At 47.3% G+C, this 24,367-nt stretch overlaps 1 protein-coding gene across 1 annotated transcript in view; it reads right to left on the bottom strand.

Annotated features, from left to right (window-relative positions):
* Positions 1–21,696, bottom strand: part of LOC137521796 (carcinoembryonic antigen-related cell adhesion molecule 1-like) — a 118,954-nt gene extending 97,258 nt beyond the window's left edge. The window contains exon 1 of the mRNA XM_068241535.1: positions 21,573–21,696. Coding sequence (XP_068097636.1) covers positions 21,573–21,627 — 55 coding nt within the window. The 5' untranslated portion in view covers positions 21,628–21,696. The remainder of the gene's footprint in view (positions 1–21,572) is intronic.
* Between the last annotated feature and the right edge of the window lie 2,671 nt (positions 21,697–24,367).

Raw genomic sequence — 24,367 nt, 5'->3', positions numbered from 1 at the left:
AGGTCGAATCGAATAGTAAAAATTATTCGACTCGAATATTCGACTGACCTCGAATAATTTACTATTCGAATTCGACCAAACTCGAATTTTAAAAAGGGGTATTTGAGCATCACTACTGCCTTGTAGCCCAAAGGTGTATCTAGCAACACTGCGCTCATGGCAAACGTGTGTGGGGGGCGGGCTATGCCATCCTCCAAATTTCTTAACATGTAAGCTTGGTTTAACGGGTTGTGTGCAAGCTGAATTGAAAGTGAAGCATGGCCTGTAAGCAGGGCCAGTTCTAGACTTTTTGCTGCCTGTGGCAAACTTGTAAGGATTACTCCCCCCTCCCGGTACGTAATATAATTGCCCCCAGTAACGGTAGCCTGGAGTGGGCCACAGTCAGGAAGGGGGAATTTGGGCACAACGGTGGGGACTCCCTCACCTGGGTCCCCCCGTCCGCTCTCTCCCTCCAGCTATGTGCGCATCTTGTGTGTTAGCAGCGGGCGGGGTCCGGGGAAGTAATTACTCATGTCTTCTGCGTTCAAAGAGATGTGTACCACCGCTCGGCACTTCCTGCAATTCCGTCCACTGTACAGGCAAACAACGGGGACCAAGGGAAGGGAGGGAGGGTCTGACCCCCCTCCCCACCGCTGTGCCCCATACCCCCCCTTCCTGGCTGCTACCCCCTCCAGCTCGGCTGCCCCTGACCCACGTCCAGGTGGGCCCCCCCATTTCTGCCGCCTGAGGAACCTGCCTCACCCCGCCTCATGGGCGGCCCGAGGCTGCCTGTAAGAATGCAGTATTGCAATATCCTATCTGTATCCCTCAAGTAACCAGGCAGCAGAATGTCCCCCAGATAAAAACTGTCATCTGTATGGAGAACACCAAGGATGCTATAGAGCAGCGCCCCCCCGTAAGAGGTGCCCATGGCACATTCCATACCTGCACCCCTGTAGATACGCCTCTGCTCTAGCATCATGCTAGGTGTAAGCAATGACCCCTGTCCAATAGAGCTTCAAATGATGCACAGCCTATACCTACATCTATAGGCTTCATTGTACAGCAGAAGTAAAGGCAACACATCACCTCTCAATACCCTCATAAATGACAGCAGTGCTGCTCAGGTGGTAAGAATGAACAATAGACAACCTTACTACCTGACCCACCACATGGTTTCTTTCACAGCACACCAGTATGTACACACACACTACAGTACACATACAGTACACGTTTACCATTAAAAATGCCCCCTCTGCTGTTTGCGTGGCTGGCAGCCCATAGGAGAGTCAAGATGAGGGCACGGCATTGGGGTGAACGATGACAGTGGCAATTACAAGATCTGGCTCCAGGCAGCCTATTGAGAGTGATGCCGGCTCCATGACAACGGATGCTGGAACCATGTGAGTTATTATGGAATATATGGAACCAATTCCCTCTGTCCCTCTTTCTTTCTTATTTGTCCCTCTTTCAAGACTGATGTATAGATCTGTGTTAATATACCGTATATACTCGCATATAAGGCGATCTGTGTATAAGCCGAGGTACCCTCTTTTCTCTCAGGAAAAAGCTATTGACTCGCATATAAGCTCCCTCCCCAGTATAGCTCCCTCCACAGTAGCCAGATGTGCCCCCAGTACAAGTCAGCCCCCCTCCCCATAGCAAGATGTGCCTCAAAGATGATACAGCTTTGTCTAAAGACACCACTAGATGGCGTCATAGATATGAGACACAGCGATTACCACACAGAAAGAGTCCCCAATCATTGTACAACTGACACATTGCTTGCACACTCCACTCCACAAGCCAGGGGACACAGGTAGTGTTGAGCAGTGCACTCTGCACACCATGTTGCAGGGGATAGGGGGGCACTGAAACATCAGGGAGCCAGGTGGCTAGAGATGAGTGTAATGACCTAATTACGATTTCGCGAAATTTCGCGTAATTAGTGTAATTACGATTATGGTCGTAAGTACATAATCGTAATGAAGAAGGATTTCGCGAAATTTCGCGTAAGTGTAATTTTTCGCATAATTTTCGCATTACAGTAGGTATTACGAAATTAATGCGTATGGCCATGCTCCCAAGTGGAAAAGTTGACGCATGGATCAATGTTAGGTAGCCGCCGACTTTAAGGGTTAATAGCAAAGCCCCCTTAAATGCTAAGAGCCTCAAATTTGGAGAATATATTAACCACTTGAGGACCCACCCTTTACCCCCCCCCCTTAAGGACCAGCGCTGTTGTAGCTGATCTGTGCTGGGTGGGCTCTGCAGCCCCCAGCACAGATCAGCGTGCAGGCAGAGCGACCAGATCGCCCCCCTTTTTTCCCCACTAGGGGGATGATGTGCTGGGGGGGTCTGATCGCTCCTGCCTGCCGGGTGTTGCGGGGGGGGGGGCACCTCAAAGCCCCCCTCCGCGGCGAAATCCTCCCCCTCCCTCTCCTACCTGGCCCCCCCTGGAGATCCGGCTGCACAGGACTCTATCCGTCCTGTGCAGCCAGTGACGGGACGTCCCCTGTCACATGGCGGCGATCCCCGGCCGCTGATTGGCCGGGGATCGCCGATCTGCCTTACGGCGCTGCTGCGCAGCAGCGCCGTACAAATGTAAACAAAGCGGATTATTTCCGCTTGTGTTTACATTTAGCCTGCGAGCCGCCATCGGTGGCCCGCAGGCTATTCACGGAGCCCCCTGCCGTGAATTGACAGGAAGCAGCCGCTCGCACGAGCGGCTGCTTCCTGATTAATCAGCCTGCAGCTGGCAACGCAATACTGCGTCGCTGGTCCTGCAGCTGCCACTTTGCCGACGCGCGTTATGAGTGCGCGGTCGGCAAGTGGTTAAGGAGATCAGGAGGAATAAGAGGAACATTATTTTTTTTTCAAAAAGACCTTATAGTTTTTGAGAAAATCGATGTTAAAGTTTCAAAGTAAAAATGTATACAGTTAAAAACCCGCCGACTTTAACGGTTAATAGCAAAGCCTGCTTAAAGTTTAGGAACACCAAATTCCAAGGGTATATTAAGGGGATCAGTGGGAATAAGAGGAAAAAATTTTTTTTTCAAAAAGACCTTATAGTTTTTGAGAAAATCGATTTTTAAGTTTCAAGGGCAAAAATGTCTTTTAAATGCGGAAAATGTCAGTTTTTTTTGCACAGGTAACAATAGTGTATTATTTTCATAGATTCCCCCAAGTGGGAAGAGTTTTACTTACTTCGTTCTGAGTGTGGGAAATATAAAAAAAAAACGACGTGGGGTCCCCCCTCCCAGTCCTCTTTAACCCCTTGTCCCCCATGCAGGCTGGGATAGCCAGAATGCGGAGCACCGGCCGCGTGGGGCTCCGCACCCTGACTATACCAGCCCGCATGGTCCATGGATTGAGGGGTCTCGGAAGGGGAGGGGCATCCAAGCTTTCCCCTCCCCCTCCGAGCCCTTGTCCAATCCAAGGACAAGGGGCTCTTCTCCACCTCCGATGGGCGGTGGAGGTGGAGGCCGTGATTTCCTGGGGGGGTTCATGGTGGAATCTGGGAGTCCCCTTTAAAAAGGGGTCCCCCAGATGCCCACCCCCCCTCCCAGGAGAAATGAGTATAGAGGTACTTGTACCCCTTACCCATTTCCTTTAAGAGTTAAAAGTAAATAAACACACAAACACTTAGAAAAAGTATTTTAATTGAACAAAAAACATAACCACGAAAAAAGTCCTTTAATATTCTTAATTAACCAATAATACTTACCTGTCCCTTTAAATAAATGATCCCTCGCAATATCCTCGGAAATGTTCTATCAGTTACAATGTAACAAAGTTATTACAATGTAACAACTTTGTTACATTGTAACTACGCCGCACCCGACGTCACTCGCCGCTCAGCCGCCGCATACGCGTCCGTGCAGGACGCTAAGTCCCCGCTGGCCCCCGCTGTCCACCCCGCCCACATCTGTCACCCACATGTCACCCACATGTGGGTGACATGTGGGTGACATGTGGGTGACATGTGGGAGAGGCGGGGAGGGCAGCGGAGCCGGCGGAACTTAGCGTCCTGCACGGAGTCCGGACCCGACAGAGCTCTGAGCTATATAGCTCAGAGCTCTCTAAGCATCTTTGTATTTGGGCTCCAAGGAGCCCCATTGGTCCTTAGCAGACCAATGGGGTTCCTTCAAATCAGAAGGAACCCCATTGGTCTGCTAAGGACCAATGGGGCTCCTTGGAGCCCAAATACAAAGATGCTTAGAGAGCTCTGAGCTATATAGCTCAGAGCTCTGTCGGGTCCGTGCAGCACGGACACGTATGCGGCGGGTGAGCGGCAAGTGACGTCGGGTGCGGCGTAGTTACAATGTAACAAAGTTGTTACATTGTAATAACTTTGTTACATTGTAACTGATAGAACATTTCCGAGGCTATTGCGAGGGATCATTTATTTAAAGGGACAGGTAAGTATTAATGGTTAATTAAGAATATTAAAGGACTTTTTTCGTGGTTATGTTTTTTGTTCAATTAAAATACTTTTTCTAAGTGTTTGTGTGTTTATTTACTTTTAACTCTTAAAGAAAATGGGTAAGGGGTACAAGTACCTCTATACTCATTTCTCCTGGGAGGGGGGGTGGGCATCTGGGGGACCCCTTTTTAAAGGGGACTCCCAGATTCCACCATGACCCCCCCCCCCCAGGAAATCGCGGCCTCCACCTCCACCGCCAATCGGAGGTGGAGAAGAGCCCCTTGTCCTTGGATTGGACAAGGGCTCGGAGGGGGAGGGGAAAGCTTGGTTGCCCCTCCCCTTCCGAGACCCCCCAATCCATGGACCATGCGGGCTGGTATAGTCAGGGTGCGGAGCCCCACGCGGCCGGTGCTCCGCATTCTGGCTATCCCAGCCTGCATGGGGGACAAGGGGTTAAAGGGGTCTGGGAGGGGGGACCCCACGTCGTTTTTTTTTTATATTTCCCACACTCAGAACGAAGTAAGTAAAACTCTTCCCACTTGGGGGAATCTATGAAAATAATACACTATTGTTATCTGTGCAAAAAAAACTGACATTTTCCGCATTTAAAAGACATTTTTGCCCTTGAAACTTAAAAATCGATTTTCTCAAAAACTATAAGGTCTTTTTGAAAAAAAAAAATTTCCTCTTATTCCCACTGATCCCCTTAATATACCCTAGGAATTTGGTGTTCCGAAACTTTAAGCAGGCTTTGCTATTAACCGTTAAAGTCGGCGGGTTTTTAAATGTATACATTTTTACTTTGAAACTTTAACATCGATTTTCTCAAAAACTATAAGGTCTTTTTGAAAAACAAAAAATTTCCTCTTATTCCTCCTGATCTCCTTAATATATTCTCCAAATTTGAGGCTTTTAGCATTTAAGGGGGCTTTGCTATTAACCCTTAAAGTCGGCGGCTTTTTTATATTATATGGAGCGTTACGGTTTAACGCGAAATTACGGTATCGTTTAATGCGAAATTACGGCATGAACGAAACGCGAAATTACGCGTTGAAAATTACGCTTACGGTATTTTCAATTACGATTTTAATGGCAATTACGCTACGCTAATTTCGCATCGTAATCGCAAATTTCGCATGCGTAATTATAGTAATGCGAAATTACGAAAATTTCGGCTCAACTCTACAGGTGGCGAGAGCAGGATCACTAGTGCACGATCCTTACACTCCTCTGCCAGTAACATAACCTCCTCCGCCATCTGTTCTGCTCCACTGACTCACATATAAGCCGAGGGGGCAACTTTGTAACACATGTTTTGTGTTGAAAAATTAGACTTATACGCGAGTGTATAAGGTATGTATTTTTCTACGGTAAAATGTGTTTAACTGACTTTATTCCCATCAATTCAATTATTTTTAATTTTAAAATGTTAAAAGAAAAAAAAAGAAAAAAATAATGATGATAGAAAGCACCGGTGTGGTTTAAATGATAAAACGACATCTTTGCTTCTGACTCCTTGAGCTATGCATGGCAAGGGATGTGGTGGGGGTGTAGTTAGAGGTGTGGAAAGGGTGTGTCATATAGTGTCCCTCTTTTTTATCTCAAAAAGTTGGGAGCTATGGGTTTTATGGCACAAGGAACAATTGTGTCATTCTGAAAATAACAGTAATAATTTGCCTCAGATTGCTGATTTCGGAGGAGTCTCTTTCATTTTTTGCATTCTCTGATTGGCCAAATACTTCAGAGTTAGATTTGCATTCTGATTGGTCTAGCACTTCCAAGTTCTGTAATTGGGCTAAAACTACCAAGATGCAGTATTTCCACAGAAATACGAATTCCGTTTTCCGAGTTAAAAAATGCGGAAATTTCATTTCTGATTGAGCATCCCAAGGGCCTGATTCACTAACCGGTGCCGCACCAAGCTGAATCAGATCTTGCGCAAAGTACCCCCTGCAAAACTTTGTTGGTGAGCGCAAAAAGTTGCATCGGGTGCAAAGAAAACGGCGCACCCGATTTGCCTATAACGGCGAATTAGGTGCACCCTTAACGTCGCACCCATGCGTCGTTTAGGGTGCATCCAATGCGCTGTTATAGGTGCATCGGGTGTACTGTTGCACCGGATGCGACGTTTCGCGCGCATCAGCCTTTGCGTGCAGTACTTGGCGCGCGAGCGCTAATTAGCGTGCGGAAAGGATTTTTAGGCGTGATAATGGGCTTTTCACAAGCGTGCTTACAGTTAGCACTGCTTTGTGAATCAAGCCCCAAGTCTGCAGTTAGGACTGGTGCACACCGAGCGGCTTTTTCAGCGTTTTCAGATCCGCTTGCGGCTGCGGATACGCTTGGTCAATGTATCTCAATGGGCTGGTGCACACCAGAGCGGGAGGCGTTTTGCAGAAACGAATCCTCCCGGGGTGAGGCATTTTTTGGATTGCGGATGCGTTTCTGCCTCCAATGTAAAGTATAGGAAAAACGCAAACCGCTCTGAAAAACGCCAGTTCAGAGCGGTTTTGCAGGCGTTTTTGTTACAGTAGCTGTTCAGTAACAGCTTTACTGTAACAATACATGAAATCTACTACACCAAAACCGCTACACAAAACTGCAAAACGCTAGCTGAAATGCTGCAGAAAAAGAAGAAAAAGCGTTTCAAAATCTGCTAGCATTTTGCGGATCTGCTAGCAGTTTTGGGTGTGCACCGGGCCTGACTGAAGCAAATGAAGCGAAGTCTGGTAGCCACAGAACATTGCTGTGAGCACAGTTCTATCTTTCCTCTTTGTTAAAGGACCACTCCAACGAAAAAAGTAAGCCGTTAAAGGACCACTGTTGCAAAAATCTTAAAATTTAAAATACATGTAAACATATACAGAAGTACGTGTCTTCCAGAGTAAAATGAGCCATACATTACTTTTCTCCTATGTTCCTGTCACTTACAGTAGGTAGTAGAAATCTGACAGAAGTGACAGGTTTTGGGCTAGTCCATCTCTCCATAGGGGATTCTCAGCATGGCCTTTATTCATTATAAAGACACTCCCTGAAAAAGATTTATACAAAGATGCTGGCCAGCCTCCCTGTACACTTTTTTTGGAAGTTGGACGTAGCAACTGCTATTCACAAAAATGCTTTTAAAAATAAAGAAAACCATGAGAACCTCCCATGAGGAGATGGGCTAATCCAAAACCTGTTCTGTCAGATTTCTACTACCTACTGTAAGTGACAGCAACATAGGAGAAAAGTAATTTATGGCTCATTTTACTGTGGAAGAAACAAACTTATTTGTACGTGTTTGCATATATTTTACATTTTAAGATTTTCGCGACAATGGTCCTTTAAAATCTGACAGAACCGACAAGTTTTGGACTAGTCCATCTCCTCATGGGGGATTCTCAGGCTTTTCTTGATTTCAGAAGCCTTTCCTGAATGGCAGTTGCTAAATCTAACTGTCGAAATAAGAATGCAAGAGAGTGGGGAGGCTGGCTGGTATGTTTCTATTTTGGCAGTTAAACTGGCATTCAAGGAATGGTTCTGAAAACAAAGAAAACCCTGAGCATCCCCCATGAGGAGATGGACTAGTCCAAAACCTGCCGGTTCTGTCAGATTTTAACTGCTTAATTTTTTCGCTAGCGTGGTCATTTGATCATTAAACCTGAATATCTACTGAATCCGGAAACACAACAACAGGTTCAGCTAGCCAGCCCGGCCTAGGAAACAAGAATGTCACATGTTTAGAGGCTGTCAAACCACCTCCTGTTACTTTTTCAATGATGGATGGATGGCAGCGCCTGCTTCTTAAAGTGACCCAGCCAAAACAAGCATTTTAGTGAGCTCAGTCTTTACTCTGATAAAATAATGTCTTACTGTGTATTTTAAAAACAGACCTATAGACAGAACAGGAACAGTTCATATGCATGCATGAAAAAAGGGCGCCAGGAATAATGGGCCCGGCTCGATAACGAAATCTCAATAATGATAAAAATCGTTAACGAAATTGACTAACAAAAAATACAGTTTTAAAACAGATGGGAGTTGATAACGAAAATATATTAAAGGAGAACTGTAGTGAGAGGGATATGGAGGCTGCCATATTTATTTCCTTTTAAGCAATACCAGTTGCCTGGCAGCCCTGGTGGTCTATTTGCCTAAAGAAGTGTCTGAATCACACCAGAAACAAGCATGCAGCTAATCTTGTCATATCTGTCTAAATTTGTCAGAAACACCTGATCTGCTGCATGCTTGTTCAGGGCCTATGGCTGAAAGTATTAGAGGCAGAGGATCAGCTGAATAGCCAGGCAACTGGTATTGCTTAAAAGGAAATAAATATGGCAGCCTCCATATACCTCTCACTACAGTTCTCCTTTAACGTTAAAATCGTTACGCAATTCAACAATACAGCTTAACCCAACCCTACCCTCACACAGAACACTCCCCTGGTGGTGGCTAACCCTAACCACCCCCCCCCCCCTCGGTGATGCCTAACCCTAACCGCCCCCTGGGTGGTGCCTAATCCTAACCAGTCCCCCTGGTGATGCCTAACCCTAACCCCCCCCCCCTCGGTGGTGCCTAACCCTAACCGCCCCCCTGGGTGATGCCTAACCCTAACCACTCCCTCTGCAGAAACATCCTTTTACACATAGAAACAATAATATCTTTAATAACGTAAAATCTGTACATACAAACGAAATAATATGACAAAAAACTATAACTTTGCAAACTTCTAAAACGATAACATACTTCAAAAACTTTAATGTTTTAATGTTCTAATGATATTTATCAGGCGCCCTTTTTTCGGCTTTTTTCGCCGTATTAATAATTGCATTCAAGTCTATGGCGGCGCCCTTTTTAGTCCACTAGCCACCAGTGCCCTTTTATCCTCCTACCGTTCTGACTTTGCTGTTAGTAGAACCCATACCTACTAACTTTTTGAGATGATTAAGAGGGACACTTAAAGTAAACCTGAACCAGGTAAAAATTATTTAAAATAAACACATGATGTACCTGCAAATGAATATTACATGCTTACCTTGCTGTCAGTTCCTCTCAGAAGCTCACAATTTTCTTCTTACAATTATCCCTTTAAGTTCTCACAATATTTTGTCAGAACTGAAATATATCAGTTGCTGTCAGTTATATATTAGTTGCTGTCAGTTATAACTGAAAGGACAACTGATGAGCAAGGTAATGCCAATGTTTTCCCTATGGCTCAAGTGAGCGATATTACAGTTTAACAGATTGCTGACCAGGAAGCTGTTATGCGGCAATGGCCATTTTCAAAATGAAGGACAGGGAATTCCACTGATCACAGTGGACAAACAGGACGCAGGAGAGGAGAAAGAGATTGATGAGCAGACTACACGGGAGGTAAGTGTCACGGACGATTGCGGGGACGCAGGCGCGTCCTGGAACCGCCCGTGAAGAAAAGCGATCGCACTCGATTCTCTGCGTCGATTGCGCTTCAAATCGATAGAATCTGGATTGAGTGTGTAGGAGGTCTGCAGTCCTTTCTTAGCAGAGGAATAGCATCACCTTAACTGCAGGATGGCTCTTTTGATATGCTAATGAGCCTGGGCCCAGAGAGTCCCTGGCTTCAAGCTGTGCTGATGGCCCATCCATCAGGTATAAGGTGACAAGCAGCTGGCAGGAAGACTGGCCCTGTGACTGCTGATCAAGCCAGAGGTGTAAACTCAAAGTTGTCTAAGCAGATTTCACATTCAGATGTTAATTGAAGGAGCCAACAGGGCCTTTTCATAGACAAGAAGCAGACACAGCTGGACTCCAGTCAGGCTGACTCCGGCCTTAGCAGGAAGAAATGAATGTACAATATAATCTTTTGCCCATTTACAGAATACAATAAATAGGGTGGTTATGAGAGCGGTATCATTGGATCCGTAGGGTCATGCTGGATCTCTTGATACCAGTCGAGAGGGGCCCGGGGCCCCTACCACCCAGGTATGAATCTACTCAGGACCCTGATCTGATGCACTAGCCATGTCAGGTATCATATTAATCTGTATTTTCCTCCAAGTATGAAGCTGTTACCCCCCTAAATGTAACGTGTATGGGTCAGGAGTTACAGCAATTCATAAGTTTAGCTCTAAAATCTCTCAGAGGGAATGAACTGTCATTTGCTGGTAGCTCAGAGGGGGCTGGCATTGCCACACCCCCAAACCAGCTTCATCAAAAGCACAGAGCCAGCAGGCGGGCGGGTCCTCCACACTGAACCATCTTGCACTCATCAGATGCCAGCTTGAGGATATGCTGGCATCCACCTGGTCTGAACTCTGAACTCTGGACTTTGAAACCAAGGACTTTATGATTCTTCCCACAATAAGGACATCTTTCCAGAACTAAGTATTTTTCTCCCTTCTTTTATTTTTCATACTGGCTATTACTGTTTTCATAATTGTTGATTTTCATAATTGTCTGTATATATTAATTATTTATATTGCGTGAATAAACGACTTTCTCCAAGTCATTCACTTTCCGCTACCCTGCTTATCAGCACACACAGAACTGATCCCGGGTCTCTGAAGATACGCTACTGTTTGTTTGTTGTTGGCTAGACAGAATATCGTGTGTTTAACCGTTTTATTCGCAGGATTAGTCAGTCAGTTAGTGGGCCCCACGGTCCCATAGTAACCGCGGTGGTGGCAGTTTACTCTGAACCAGTGGGTGACGTTGTAATCACCCGTGTCTCACAGGCTCCCTTCTGAGTTGTCTGCGGCTAATTCTTAACGGTTCCTGCGCATTGACTGCGACCAGAGTTCGCACGATCTGTGCGCTGGCACCGTTTAGAAGGCTAAGTGCGGTCAGCCACTGAGGGCTCCTGTGACAGTGTTAGGCAGCGGTTGGACCTGTGTTGTGCTGAAAGTATCTGCGATAGCGCTAGCGCTATCGAGAAACGAACTAATTCGTTGGTGTAGCTGGAAGGCAATATATTTTTTATATATACAGAGAGACTGTGTAGCCAGTACCCCTCCCCAAAAGTTTTATTTTATTTGGCATGGAAATGTCCGGGAACTACCAGAACATGTGCCTAGCAGACCTGGAAAATCTTTGCGAAGAGAGGGGCATTGGCATCCTCCGCAAGACAAAACGGGACCTGATAGCCGACTTGTCCAGATGGGATACCCAGCAACTGCGGGAGCCGGGAGTGTCCGCTGAGGTGGATACCAGCCCATCTGACAATCGAGGGGAACCAGAGACTGAGACTCCTGACCGTACAGAGGTTGTGCATCCTGAGGGCCCTGCATCAACAGTTACGCCGGAGAATGTCAGTGTGGACCCCAATTCCAGAGTTTCTGACAGTACTCGCCTGGAACTGGCCAGTACTGGACTGTCCATGGGTGCTGACCTGGTAATGCAGCAGGCATTACAAAAGCTGATGGAGACTGACCTGGACAAGTACCTGCAGTACATGCGTGAGGAGCGCCAATCTGCAGAAGCGCGGACAGAGCGCCAAATGCAGGAGGAACGGGAGCGGCAAGCTGCTGCTGCTGCTGCTGCAGAACGCCACGCGGAGAGGGATGCCGCTGAGCGAGAACGGGAGCGCCAACGACAGCATGAGCTAAACATGGCAAAAGTGCAACAGGCCAGCCGGAGTTCACCGCCCAGCCTCCCTGCTGAAGGAGCTGCAGCACTCGTAAGTGCAAAATTTAAATTTGCTAATATTGAAAAAGACACTGACATTGACTTGTTTTTGCGGTCTTTTGAAAAAGCATGCCGTCAGTATCGTCTGTCCCAAGACCAGTGGGCCAGACATCTGACACCTTTGCTGCGCTACAAAGCGCTTGATGCCTTCGCAGAATTGCCTGCGGAGAAGGATAATGATTATGCTGCTATAAAAGACGCTATCATTACTAAGTACCAGCTGACGCCAGAAGCCTATCGGAAAAAGTTCAGGGCCTGGCAGAAAAAGTCTTCTGATTCGTACCGAGATGTGGTCAGCAGCTTGCTCACCACACTCCGCCAGTGGACACTAGGCCTCACCAAAGGGTCTTATGATGTCCTGGAGGACTTGATAGTCCTCGAACAATTTCTGAACATTTGCCCTGCTGATGTACGACAGTTTGTGTTAGAACGCAGGCCGGCTTCAGCCACTGTCGCTGCAGACCTTGCTGAGACTTTTGCAACTACCCGGGTGGCTGATACCCGCAGAACTGTCCCATCCAGCTGGAGAGGAGGTCAGCCCAATACCTCGGCAGACCCTCCTGCCCCTGTGAGCCGTCCGCCACAGAGGCCACCCAGCGCAGCTGCTGCACCCAGGCCTGCAGCGCCTGGAGAGGTCACCTGTCACTACTGCCGCCAGCCCGGACACATGAAATTCGACTGTCCGGAGCGGAGACAGACACCACCAGCACCTGGATCATCTGCATCACCTGCACCTCACCCACAGCAGAGGCAACCCGCCAGCGAACCACAGCCTGGATCATCAGATTTTGTCCTGTTTGCACGCGGACAGGAAATCCGCGACCGAACCGACCAGCAGCAACTTGTTAGAGTGAACGGCAAAGTTGTCACCGGATTCCGAGACACCGGAGCTGACATCACGTTAGTTCACTCACACCTTGTGCCAAAGGAGAGCATCAGCTCCAGCCGATCCCTTGCCCTTACTGGGGTAGAGGGCACCCTTTTTCACATAGCCCACGCCAGAGTGAAGCTGGATTGGGGAGTGGGAGGGGTCCAAGAAAGGGTTGTTGGGGTTATGAAGGATCTCCCAGTCCCTGTGTTGCTAGGGACTGATTTGGGCAAGCTTGTGTCCTACTATGAACCTGCCACGACCGCCTTGTCGCTCACGGAAGGAGACGGACTCTCCACCCACCACCAGGTACTTTATACACTTGGGGGAGCACCAGGGGGAGGTGGGTTGAATGTGCCCAGTTCAAGGGTACCAGGTTCAATAGTGCCTGCTTCAAAGGCACCTGAGTTTGAGGTACAGACTGTCTGTTGTGATGATGCTGTAACTGTACCTGAGTCTCCTGTACAACCTGTCTGTAATGAAAAAATGTCTATACCTGTCAATGTCATTACTGCATGCAATGATGATCTTAGTAATGTCCGTCTGTGCCATTCTGACAGTGTACCTGTGCTAGCAATACCGCGCAGCTGCACTGCTCAGAACCCGAGCTCAGAACAGGTGGAGGGGGTTCCGGCCTCCTCCCCCTCCTCTGACCGCAGGGATGAGACCTTTCAGCCGCTGGCCTCGTGTGACATGAGCCAGTTGGCTGAAACTGACAGCGCCATATTCTCAGCCGCACTACAAAGTGACCCAAGCCTGGAGGTGCTCAGGCAGCAAGCCGCTGAGCCCCTCGCAGACGGGGCCGCTTTCAAGGTGTACTGGGAAGGTGGGAGACTGTACAGTGAGTCTGTACAGCCCCCTACAGGTAGATCCCACGCGGATACCAAGTGGCTTGTGGTCCCGAGTGCGTTTAGGGGACATGTGCTGAAATCCGCACATGGTAATCCTCTGACCGGGCACTCGGGTGTACGCAAGACACTCGCCGGTATTCGGAAACAGTTTTATTGGCCCCGGATGAACAGGGATGTAGCCAACTACTGCAGGGCATGTGCCGTCTGTCAGGAGCTGGGAAGGTCCAGGGATTCCCGCGGGGTTCCCTTAGGTCCACAGCCACTCAGCAGGGGAACCCTGCGTGGGCTGGCTGTTGACCTAACCAACCCACTGCCCGTTGTCCGCAGTCCCGGCAGACACCACGTCCGACTGCAGTGGCGCAAACGCCCTGTCCAGAACGGTCCATGTTGGGTCAACCCTGAGGGTAGCCGACCGCGACCGGTCCAGGGGAACCGAGCCACAGGCTCCAATAGGTTTTCCCGCCGTACCGGCAACTCGAGACCCGTCAGCCAGGTTAGCGGCGCCGCCACACATCTTGCGGATGAGTGGCTAAGCCACGGACAAGGGGGGGGGCTGTCACGGACGATTGCGGGGACGCAGGCGCGTCCTGGAACCGCCCGTGAAGAAAAGCGATCGCACTCGATTCTCTGCGTCGATTGCGCTTCAAATCGATAGAATCTGGATTGAGTGTGTAGGAGGTCTGCAGTCCTTTCTTAGCAGAGGAATAGCATCACCTTAACTGCAGGATGGCTCTTTTGATATGCTAATAAGCCTGGGCCCAGAGAGTCCCTGGCTTCAAGCTGTGCTGATGGCCCATCCATCAGGTATAAGGTGACAAGCAGCTGGCAGGAAGACTGGCCCTGTGACTGCTGATCAAGCCAGAGGTGTAAACTCAAAGTTGTCTAAGCAGATTTCACATTCAGATGTTAATTGAAGGAGCCAACAGGGCCTTTTCATAGACAAGAAGCAGACACAGCTGGACTCCAGTCAGGCTGACTCCGGCCTTAGCAGGAAGAAATGAATGTACAATATAATCTTTTGCCCATTTACAGAATACAATAAATAGGGTGGTTATGAGAGCGGTATCATTGGATCCGTAGGGTCATGCTGGATCTCTTGATACCAGTCGAGAGGGGCCCGGGGCCCCTACCACCCAGGTATGAATCTACTCAGGACCCTGATCTGATGCACTAGCCATGTCAGGTATCATATTAATCTGTATTTTCCTCCAAGTATGAAGCTGTTACCCCCCTAAATGTAACGTGTATGGGTCAGGAGTTACAGCAATTCATAAGTTTAGCTCTAAAATCTCTCAGAGGGAATGAACTGTCATTTGCTGGTAGCTCAGAGGGGGCTGGCATTGCCACACCCCCAAACCAGCTTCATCAAAAGCACAGAGCCAGCAGGCGGGCGGGTCCTCCACACTGAACCATCTTGCACTCATCAGATGCCAGCTTGAGGATATGCTGGCATCCACCTGGTCTGAACTCTGAACTCTGGACTTTGAAACCAAGGACTTTATGATTCTTCCCACAATAAGGACATCTTTCCAGAACTAAGTATTTTTCTCCCTTCTTTTATTTTTCATACTGGCTATTACTGTTTTCATAATTGTTGATTTTCATAATTGTCTGTATATATTAATTATTTATATTGCGTGAATAAACGACTTTCTCCAAGTCATTCACTTTCCGCTACCCTGCTTATCAGCACACACAGAACTGATCCCGGGTCTCTGAAGATACGCTACTGTTTGTTTGTTGTTGGCTAGACAGAATATCGTGTGTTTAACCGTTTTATTCGCAGGATTAGTCAGTCAGTTAGTGGGCCCCACGGTCCCATAGTAACCGCGGTGGTGGCAGTTTACTCTGAACCAGTGGGTGACGTTGTAATCACCCGTGTCTCACAGGCTCCCTTCTGAGTTGTCTGCGGCTAATTCTTAACGGTTCCTGTGCATTGACTGCGACCAGAGTTCGCACGATCTGTGCGCTGGCACCGTTTAGAAGGCTAAGTGCGGTCAGCCACTGAGGGCTCCTGTGACAGTAAGTATGATGTGTATATGGTTTTTTTTGAGTTTTAATTTTCAGTTCAGGTTTGCTTTAAGCCAGACCCTTGCCACACCCCTAACCACGCCCCCACCACACCCCTAGTCCCACATACATAAAGATTTCATAAAAAATGATGTTGTTTTGTAATTCAAACCACACTGTCCCTTTCTATCCTGGTTCAATCCTTCTTATCAACATTTGAAAAATAGGAAATATATCAATTTAAAGGATGGGTCCCCCAAGTTAGTTGAGACGTCCGGTTAGCTACGAGTTCCGGATAACGGCAGGAACTTTGCTGTACACATATTTACATAGATCTGTATATAGATCTGACAGATAAGGAAGAGAGTGGGACAGAGGAACAAGGTTCCCAAATAGGGACTGTCCCCCTGAAAGTGGGACAGTTGGGATCTCATAAAGGGGAGCAGAGCTATTGGCTTATCATTGCATTATTTACCGGGAGCATTTTTCAGCTAATTTAATACACTCATAAGTACACAGATTCTTACAAATAAATATAATGAAAAGAAACCTGACAATATTAATCATTTGGAGTCCAATTAGTTTTACATTCATCTTGCTTTTCCCCTCCCCCCAGCAAAAAGATAAGAAAATAATTATTAAAATATGCAGAAATACTTATTTTCCTGATAAGCAGTGTGGTCACATGATCGCCACTGCTTCTTGTCCCCTCCCCTTCTCCAGCTGAGCAGCAGTGATTTATACAAAGAGTGGGTGTGTCCCATCTGCCATTCTCCACCAATCCCAGTCTTGATGCAGGAGGGGGTGTGGTTGAGCAGCCACTTAACCCCCTCACATTGGGGTGAGTGGTGGAGGGGGGCATGGTTTGGACAGCAGGCTCATTGCAGACCCCAAAGGGGAGACTGTCAGTCCTCTGGAGAAAGCAAGATAGCAGGGCGGGTCACACAGCAATAAGGAATGTAGAGGTTGCGGTCGCACCGGGGCCCTTGGACTAGAGGTGTCTCTCAGTAGCAACATTAGCTCTTCAATGGTGCTATGCTGGTAATGGCCACTTCTGTATATGCTTTGAATAGTGGTAATCTTATTAATAATCTGTACCCCTCCTTTGCTTACACCTCTCATACTCTGGAAGTCCTTCTTGGCAGGATTTGTGGTGCCATATGAAATGCAATGTATAGAATGCGTGGGGAGACCAAAGCTCCTTAGCGACGCCACTGGGTCACATGATCCTGATGAGTGTCATGAAAATGTCGGCACAGCTGCATAGTTTTACAAACCCTTTTCTTGGTATTCTCCTGAGAGGGCAGCGAGGTGGGGAAGGCTGGGATGAGACCAGAGCAGTTTTGGCACCATTTTTTTTTTCACTCGAGCTCTACTTATAGAGAAACTGTAACCAAGGATTAAACTTTATCCCAATCAGTAGCCGATACCCCCTTTCCCATGAGAAATCTTTACCTTTTCTTAAATAGAGCGACTGATATTGTGGTGGAACCCCTCCCACATTGTGATGTCATGGCCCTGGTCCTGACAATTTATTGTCTGTGAGCCTTGTTGTATTGTGGGAAATAATTACTGTTTCCAACTGCCAAGCAAGCAATATCTCTCAGTAAACGGACATTCCGCAGACATCACCTGCCAGTTCTAAAGAAGTTGCCCGTTCTAAATTTTAGACTGTAAATCAGGCAGAGGAAAGATTTTACAATGGACAAACACTGACTAAATAATCTTTGAATAGGTAAAAGTAAACAAAAAACTAAGAAATTCTATTCATTACGTTATTTTCACTACAGTTCCTCTTTAACGACAAGTGCAATGTGTTCTCCTGTGTAAAGCAGAAGGCCCCCGGTGAAGGTGTCTAAAAAGCTGCCTGACTTTTCTGCAAGTAAAACAGCCTGCTCCCTGTCTCCTCATCTTTCTGCTTGGCTTTACTTTGCCTGTCTTTGGGCTGTCTTTTAGTGTTCTTGTTGAAAAATGACATTATATGACTGCTTAAACTTTAATGAAGTCAGGCAGATTAGAGTCTTTCAAGGCTGTGAGTCACCAACACAGCGAGCTAATAACAGGACAAGCAGCACACTCTCCAGCCTCACAGGCAGGTAAAAGAACGCCACAGAGAGAGAGTGAATATATATCACTGCTAATGCCTGGGTGACGCACATTTGTAAAAGCCCTTTTAAAGTGGACCTGAACTCTTGCACAGAAGGGAAACATAGAGAAATCCACCCTGTACATATTTAGATAGTTTAGCCTGTCTAATTCCCCCCTCATCTGTGATTAATCTCAACTGTAATTTGATCTCCCAGCTGTGTCAGCTCAGGAACCTTGGCTGCCTTCGTCAGTATAGCTAATTTGTAAGCACAGGATGTTAACCCTATGTCTGTTTCCATAAAAGCAGGAAGTAGACACACTGCAGATTTATTGCAGGATTTGTCATACCGCCTAACTTTTTGACATAAGAAAGAAAGACACTTAAGCCACGCCCCTGCCACACCCCTATCCATGCCCCGACACACCCCTAGTGACGCATACTCTAAAGCTTTCATAAGAAAAATATGTTTTATAATCTAAGACACACTGGTCCTTTCTATCCTGGTTAATTGTCCTATATTAACATATGAAAATGAGAAATATATATATATTTAAAGTATAGGATTAAGTTTAGAGTCAATTAAACACATTTTTCCATAGACAAATACTTATATTACATAGATCTGTACATGAGTCCTGAAAGAGGGACAAATGAGGGAGAAAGAGGGACTGAGCTCCCAAAGAGGGACAGTTGGGAGCCATGGATTTGTATCAGCTGTGCACAGAAGATGCCAACCCATTGGGAGTCTTCGGTTTTACAGGTTGCCAATGGACCGGAGCTGCGGTGAGGGACCCAAATGACTTCTAGGGGATGGAGAAAGCCCCAGGTAAGTAAAACGACGACGACGAAGAATACGCGTGGGCCATCCAAAAACGAAACTAACGCGCAGCGGGGACCGGAGGACACTCGAGGAGCAGCAAGGGCACATGACACCTGCAGGGGGCTTGGGGAAGCCCCGGGTAAGCGAAACTTTTTTTTTTCAGCCAGGGTTAAGGTTATTATGCTGTTGAGTATATTTTAAAGCAGAGAGGAAGTTCTGAATTCAGGTCCGCTTTAAGAAAAAAATGTATTTAAGTTTTGGATAGTTAAAGGACACTTAAAGTGAGAGGGATATGGGGGCTGCCATATTTATTTCCTCTAAAACAATGCAACCGAACACACGTTTTTTGTAATTACAAACGTTTTCCTAATTACGATCGTTTTTGTGATTTTCATAACGACTAAAATTTTCGTAATAAAGATTATTTTTTAGGACACATTTTAGAGTAAAACACAAAATTACGATTTCATGTTACCTGAAATTTCATGTAATTTTCTTGTTTAACAAGAAATTACGAGTAACACAAAATTAAATGACATTACAATACAATTATGAGGGGAAATTACGCACAAACGTATGAATTATGAATTGTCTGATAATTACAAATTACAACTTCCTGTCGCAATTGCAAATTTTGTGTCGTAATTACAAAAACACAAAATTTCGTGTCATCACTATTACCAGTGCTAACTGCAGCAGAGTATCACACGTTGCGCAATTAGCGCAACCCACAGGACATAAGCAATGCAGTTGCTACCTAATACTAGGGGCTGCATCTGGCTTCATATAGTGGGGGATAGATAGTACTGGGGGGGCCTCTGGCTACCTATACCAGGGAGCTGACTCTGGATACCAAATACTGGGGTGCTCTCTCCGGCTACCTATACTTGGGGCACCCCTAGCTACCTAATACTGGAAGGCACCTCTGGCTAACTATGCCATGCAGGGGAAGTAAGAGAGATGACAGCCAGTACACTTGCGATGCAGTTTGGTGGGCATTCCTGTCAGGATTTGTGGCTGGAGTAAAGGGCGCCAGAACTTGTGTGCCTATAGGCTTTTGTAGTGTAAATACAGGCCTAGATTGTATTCTCTCCTGTTGACGATCCCACAGACCATGATATAGAACGTGCTGACACTGTGATCATTACCACATGTGCTTTAGAGGAGGAGCTAAATGACAAGCTCTGTCAAATATCACCTGATTGGTCCTTACCTATGTGTGAAAGAAGTGATAGGTATGGGATCAAGATACAAAGGCAGACAAGGCCTTCCTCAGCCCAAGTGGGAATATCTGAGGAACGGGACGACCCAGAGACAAAGTAAAGGTACAGCTATACCTATAGCTAATCGTGCTTCAGAGGAGAACATCTTTTACTTAACACATCCAGTACTCAGTTACACTTTGGCCCTGATTCTCACAGAGGATATAGTGTATAACTGGAGGTTTTACGATGGTGCATACCGGCGGTGTCACATGGTGTTTATAACCGGAGGTGTCACATATAATCAGAGGTGCCACAGTGGTGCATATGACTGGAGTTGTCACGTAAAACGGGGGTGTCGTGTATAAGCGGAGGTGTCACTGTCACAGTGGAGCGTATAACAGTGGTGAGTATAACTAGAGGTGTCATGGTGTGTCTAACCGGAGGTGTCACTGTGTTGAGTATAACCGGAGATGTAATGGTGGTGCATACAGGGCCGAGGCAGAGGCAAGAGAGACTCCAGCCTCAGGGCGCAGTGTAGGAGGGGGCGCACAACTCACTCAGCTATCATCCCCCATTGTGTTTGAAGCAGAGAGAAATAAGAAAAGAGGCTACAATGCAGTGACTGCAAGCCAGATAACTAGAGATTTAGGCCCTTTTTCCACTACACAGCTGAATCACAAAATCGCAAATCGCTAGTGATTTTTACGTCGCTAGGGCTGCTACTTTATCATAGAAATCATGAAAAGTATTTTCCACTATAGTGATTCGATTTGCAAATCACAAATCGCAATCGCTTTCTGGAGTGATTTTAAGAGGGCTAATGCAATGCAAATAAAAAAGTTGCAATCACATAACAAAATTAGTGAAAAATCACAATCGCTGGCATTGGTGATTGCGATTGCTAGTGGAAAACGGCCCTAAGGTGTTGGGGGAGGGGGGGGGGTGCCCTGGGACGCCTTTTAATCTAATAGCAATCAGTGTGTGTGACAGCTGGGGTGGGAGGGATGGAGGGGCGCTTTTTGGTGTCTCAGCCTTGGGCGCTGGAGAACCTTGTCCTGGCTCTGGGTGCATATAACTGGAGGTGTCACTATAACTGGAGGTGTCATTATGGCAGAGCAGGGACAAGGTCCTCCAGCACCCAAGGCTGAGACACCAAAGTGCGCCCCTCCATCCCTCCCACCCCAGCTGTCACACACTGATTGCTCTTAGACTAAGAGGGTCACAGGGCCCCCAACCTCCCCAACACCTTAATATCTAGTTATCTGTCTTGCAGTCACTGCCATGTATCCCCTTTTCTTATTTATTTCTGCTTCATACACAATTAGGAATGACAGCTGAATGAATTGTGCGCCCCCTCCTACACTGCGCCCTGAGGCTGGAGCCTCTCCAGCCTATGCCTCGGCCCGGCTCTGCATTATGGTGAGTATAACTGGAGGTGTCATGTTGGTGAATGTGCTTTGCCTAAAAACATACTTCTTTCCAGAATTAGGAAATGTATGTATCAGTTCCTATTGTAAAGTACACAGCTCTGCTTACACATATTTCTTTTGCCTGGTAACAGGCTGTCTGTAAACTTGTGTCCTTCCTTGTCCCAGTATAACACGTAGAAAGGCGCAACAGACTGCAATGTACGGTATAAGGATTAGATCTATCTCTGTATAGAGAGAGGTGCAGGTTACTCACTGTGCCACAGCAGGAGAAGGAGCAGAGCACTGGCCAGGCTGGCATGGCTGCCCATGTCCTGGGTAGATGGGGGGGTCACAGGAAGAGCAGCTCAGGGGCTCAGTAACATATCGGAGCTGCCTGATCTCACAGGTAACAGGTGCATTTCCTGTACTAGGAGGAGAGGAGAAAGACGCAGGAGGAGGGGGAGGAGAGGGGAGGATAGAATGACAGGTATTCAGCACACCTCTCTGAGCGCAGGCAGAGCTCTCTCCCTCCATGCACTGCATAAGAGTGACCTGATGCTGAACATTGTTTGTTTTTGAACCTTTTTATTGTGGAAAAGATAGAAAAACAGCACATTACAAGATCACGTCTTTACAAATTCAGCCACTTTTTATATAAAATAACACTTTATCAGTCTACACATCAAGTCTCTGCAACAAAGCAGAGCATAGCTGACGCTGACATTAACTTGATGCCGGCCGTGCCACACCGATGGGCATGGCCACGGCAGCAGCCCCAGGACCGCCTAACACCGTTAAGTCCTTGGGTGGGGATTTGCAGTAGGTCGCACGCCGATGCACGCGCATCTTCGCTTGGATCGCCGCTAGGAGACTGTTAGACGGCGAGACCACCGTCTATTTACTCCATACAGTGCTGCGATCTAAGGCAGCGCTGCACTGGGGACAGCCGCGTGATACGGCTGTCCCCCTGGCAGGCTCAGGGGTGATCCGCTGTCATAGGCTGATGCCTATGACAGCCGATCACAGTGATTGGCTGGCAGGGGGAGGGAAGGAGGGATAAACAAAAAAAAATAGGCATATTTATTAAAAAATAAAACAAAGAAATATTTACAAACAAACAAACAAAAAAAACATCTGCGAGCGATCAGACCCCACCAACAGAAAGCTCTGTTGGTGGGCAGAAAGGGGGTGGGGGGGGATCACTTGTGTGCTGAATTGTACGGCCCTGCAGCAAGGCCTTAAAGCTGCAGTGGCCCAATTTGTGAAAAATAACCTGGTCTTTAGGGGGGTTTAACCCTGTGGTCCCCAAGTGGTTAAAACAATGGTCATGGTCATAAAACTTGCTGTGCTACAAAAAAGAAAAGTAGAACAATATAAAAACCAAACTAAAATCAAACAAATTTTCATAAATGCGTAGAGTATTACTCTCCTCCACTTTCACTACTCTTCCCAGACCTCCAGGCGGTTATTTAGAGAAGTCATAATAGTGTGCCCTGTTAAACTTATAATTTCTTGTAACCTCTGTGGCAGTGGCATAGCAACCACCAGTGGCGTAGTTAAGGAGACACTGTAACAAAAAAAAGTTCCCCTGGAGGGTAGTCACCTTGGGAGGGGGAAGCCTCAGGATCCCAATGAGGCTTCCCCCATCCCTGTAGCTGCAGGCCGTCCAGTGCTGGCTCCCCCGAAGCGTCCTGCAATCCTGGCCCGACAAGGCTTGATAGATTTACCTTCCCTGGCTCCAGCGGGTGGCACTTCTGTGGCTCTCAGCATGGAGATAGGCGGAAATAGCCGATTTCTGTCGGGTCCGCTCTACTACGCAGGCGCTGGAGACTTGCGCCTGCGCAGTAGAGCAGACCGACAGCGATCGCCTATTTTCTCCTATCTCCGAGCGGAGAGCCGATACTGCGCTGGAGCCTGGAAGATAAATATTTACATACCCACTGTTCGGAGGGGCTCAGCGAGACCGCCGTGGGACACAGGAGGACGGGGGAAGCCTTGATAGGATCCGGAGGCTTCCCCCACCTGAGATGAGTACCCCCCAGGGGAACTTTTTCCATTACAGGTTTTCTTTAAGGAGCTATGGACCCCAGTGAAAGTTTTACATTGGGCCTCTTCAAGCACTCTATACATAACCATTAATATGGCGCACCAAAACACACCAAGGATAGCTGCAGTGTCAGAGGTGCAAGAAGGGGATGGGGGACAGTTTGTTAATGATTACTACTATTCAAAGTATCTATAGAAGTGATTATTACCAGCACAGGACCAATAAAGAGCTAATGCTGCAGTTGAGGGAGGGCCCTATAGGGCCCCTCTGGCCCAAGGACCCCGATGCGGTCGCAACCTCTGCAACCCCTATTGCTACATCACCACTGGCATCCACCCCTGCAGGGGATGCAGGCGCAGGGGTCCGGAGCAGGGAGAAGCCCAGAGGGGCCCCCTGACTCTGGGGTCTGTAGCCCGCCTGTATGCATTAACAAGGGAGGGGAGCCTCATCCAAAGTTTTGCAGGGGGGGGCAGTGATTTCTAGTTACACCCCTGCTCTCTGGATCAACATTCCGACCCCCCCCCCCCCCACACACACACACACACACACATACTTCTTTATAGTGTTTTTGGTTTGGCCAGTAGAGTTGGCATACATCATTTCATATTTAACCACTTGAGCCCCAGCGGTATAGACCCCCCTAGTGACCTGGCCATTTTTTACAATTCGGCACTTCACAACTTTAACGGTTTATTGCTCGGTCATACAACTCAGCACGCAAATTAATTTTACCTCCTTTTCTTCTCACTAATAGAACTTTTGGTGGTATTTGATTGCTGCTGATAATTTTAGTGTGCCCCCCAATGGTGTCTGCAGACAGGGCCAAGAGCAAGAAGGGGGGGGGGGGGAGGCTTCTTCCTTCTTCCCTACCTGAATGCTAACTACGCATTGCTATAGTTAGAGAGGTCACACTTCAAGGACAGTGGCCTTCAGTAGATCATCACCCACTCATCTAATTTAAAAAAAAAAACTATTTTATCTGAGCACCTCCTACCCTCTTAACCTAGTTATCAAAAATACAA

This window comes from Hyperolius riggenbachi, chromosome 6 (genome assembly GCF_040937935.1).
Source record: "Hyperolius riggenbachi isolate aHypRig1 chromosome 6, aHypRig1.pri, whole genome shotgun sequence".
In the NCBI taxonomy this organism is placed as follows: Eukaryota; Metazoa; Chordata; class Amphibia; order Anura; family Hyperoliidae; genus Hyperolius; species Hyperolius riggenbachi.
This window is presented reverse-complemented; position numbering and strand designations above follow the sequence as displayed.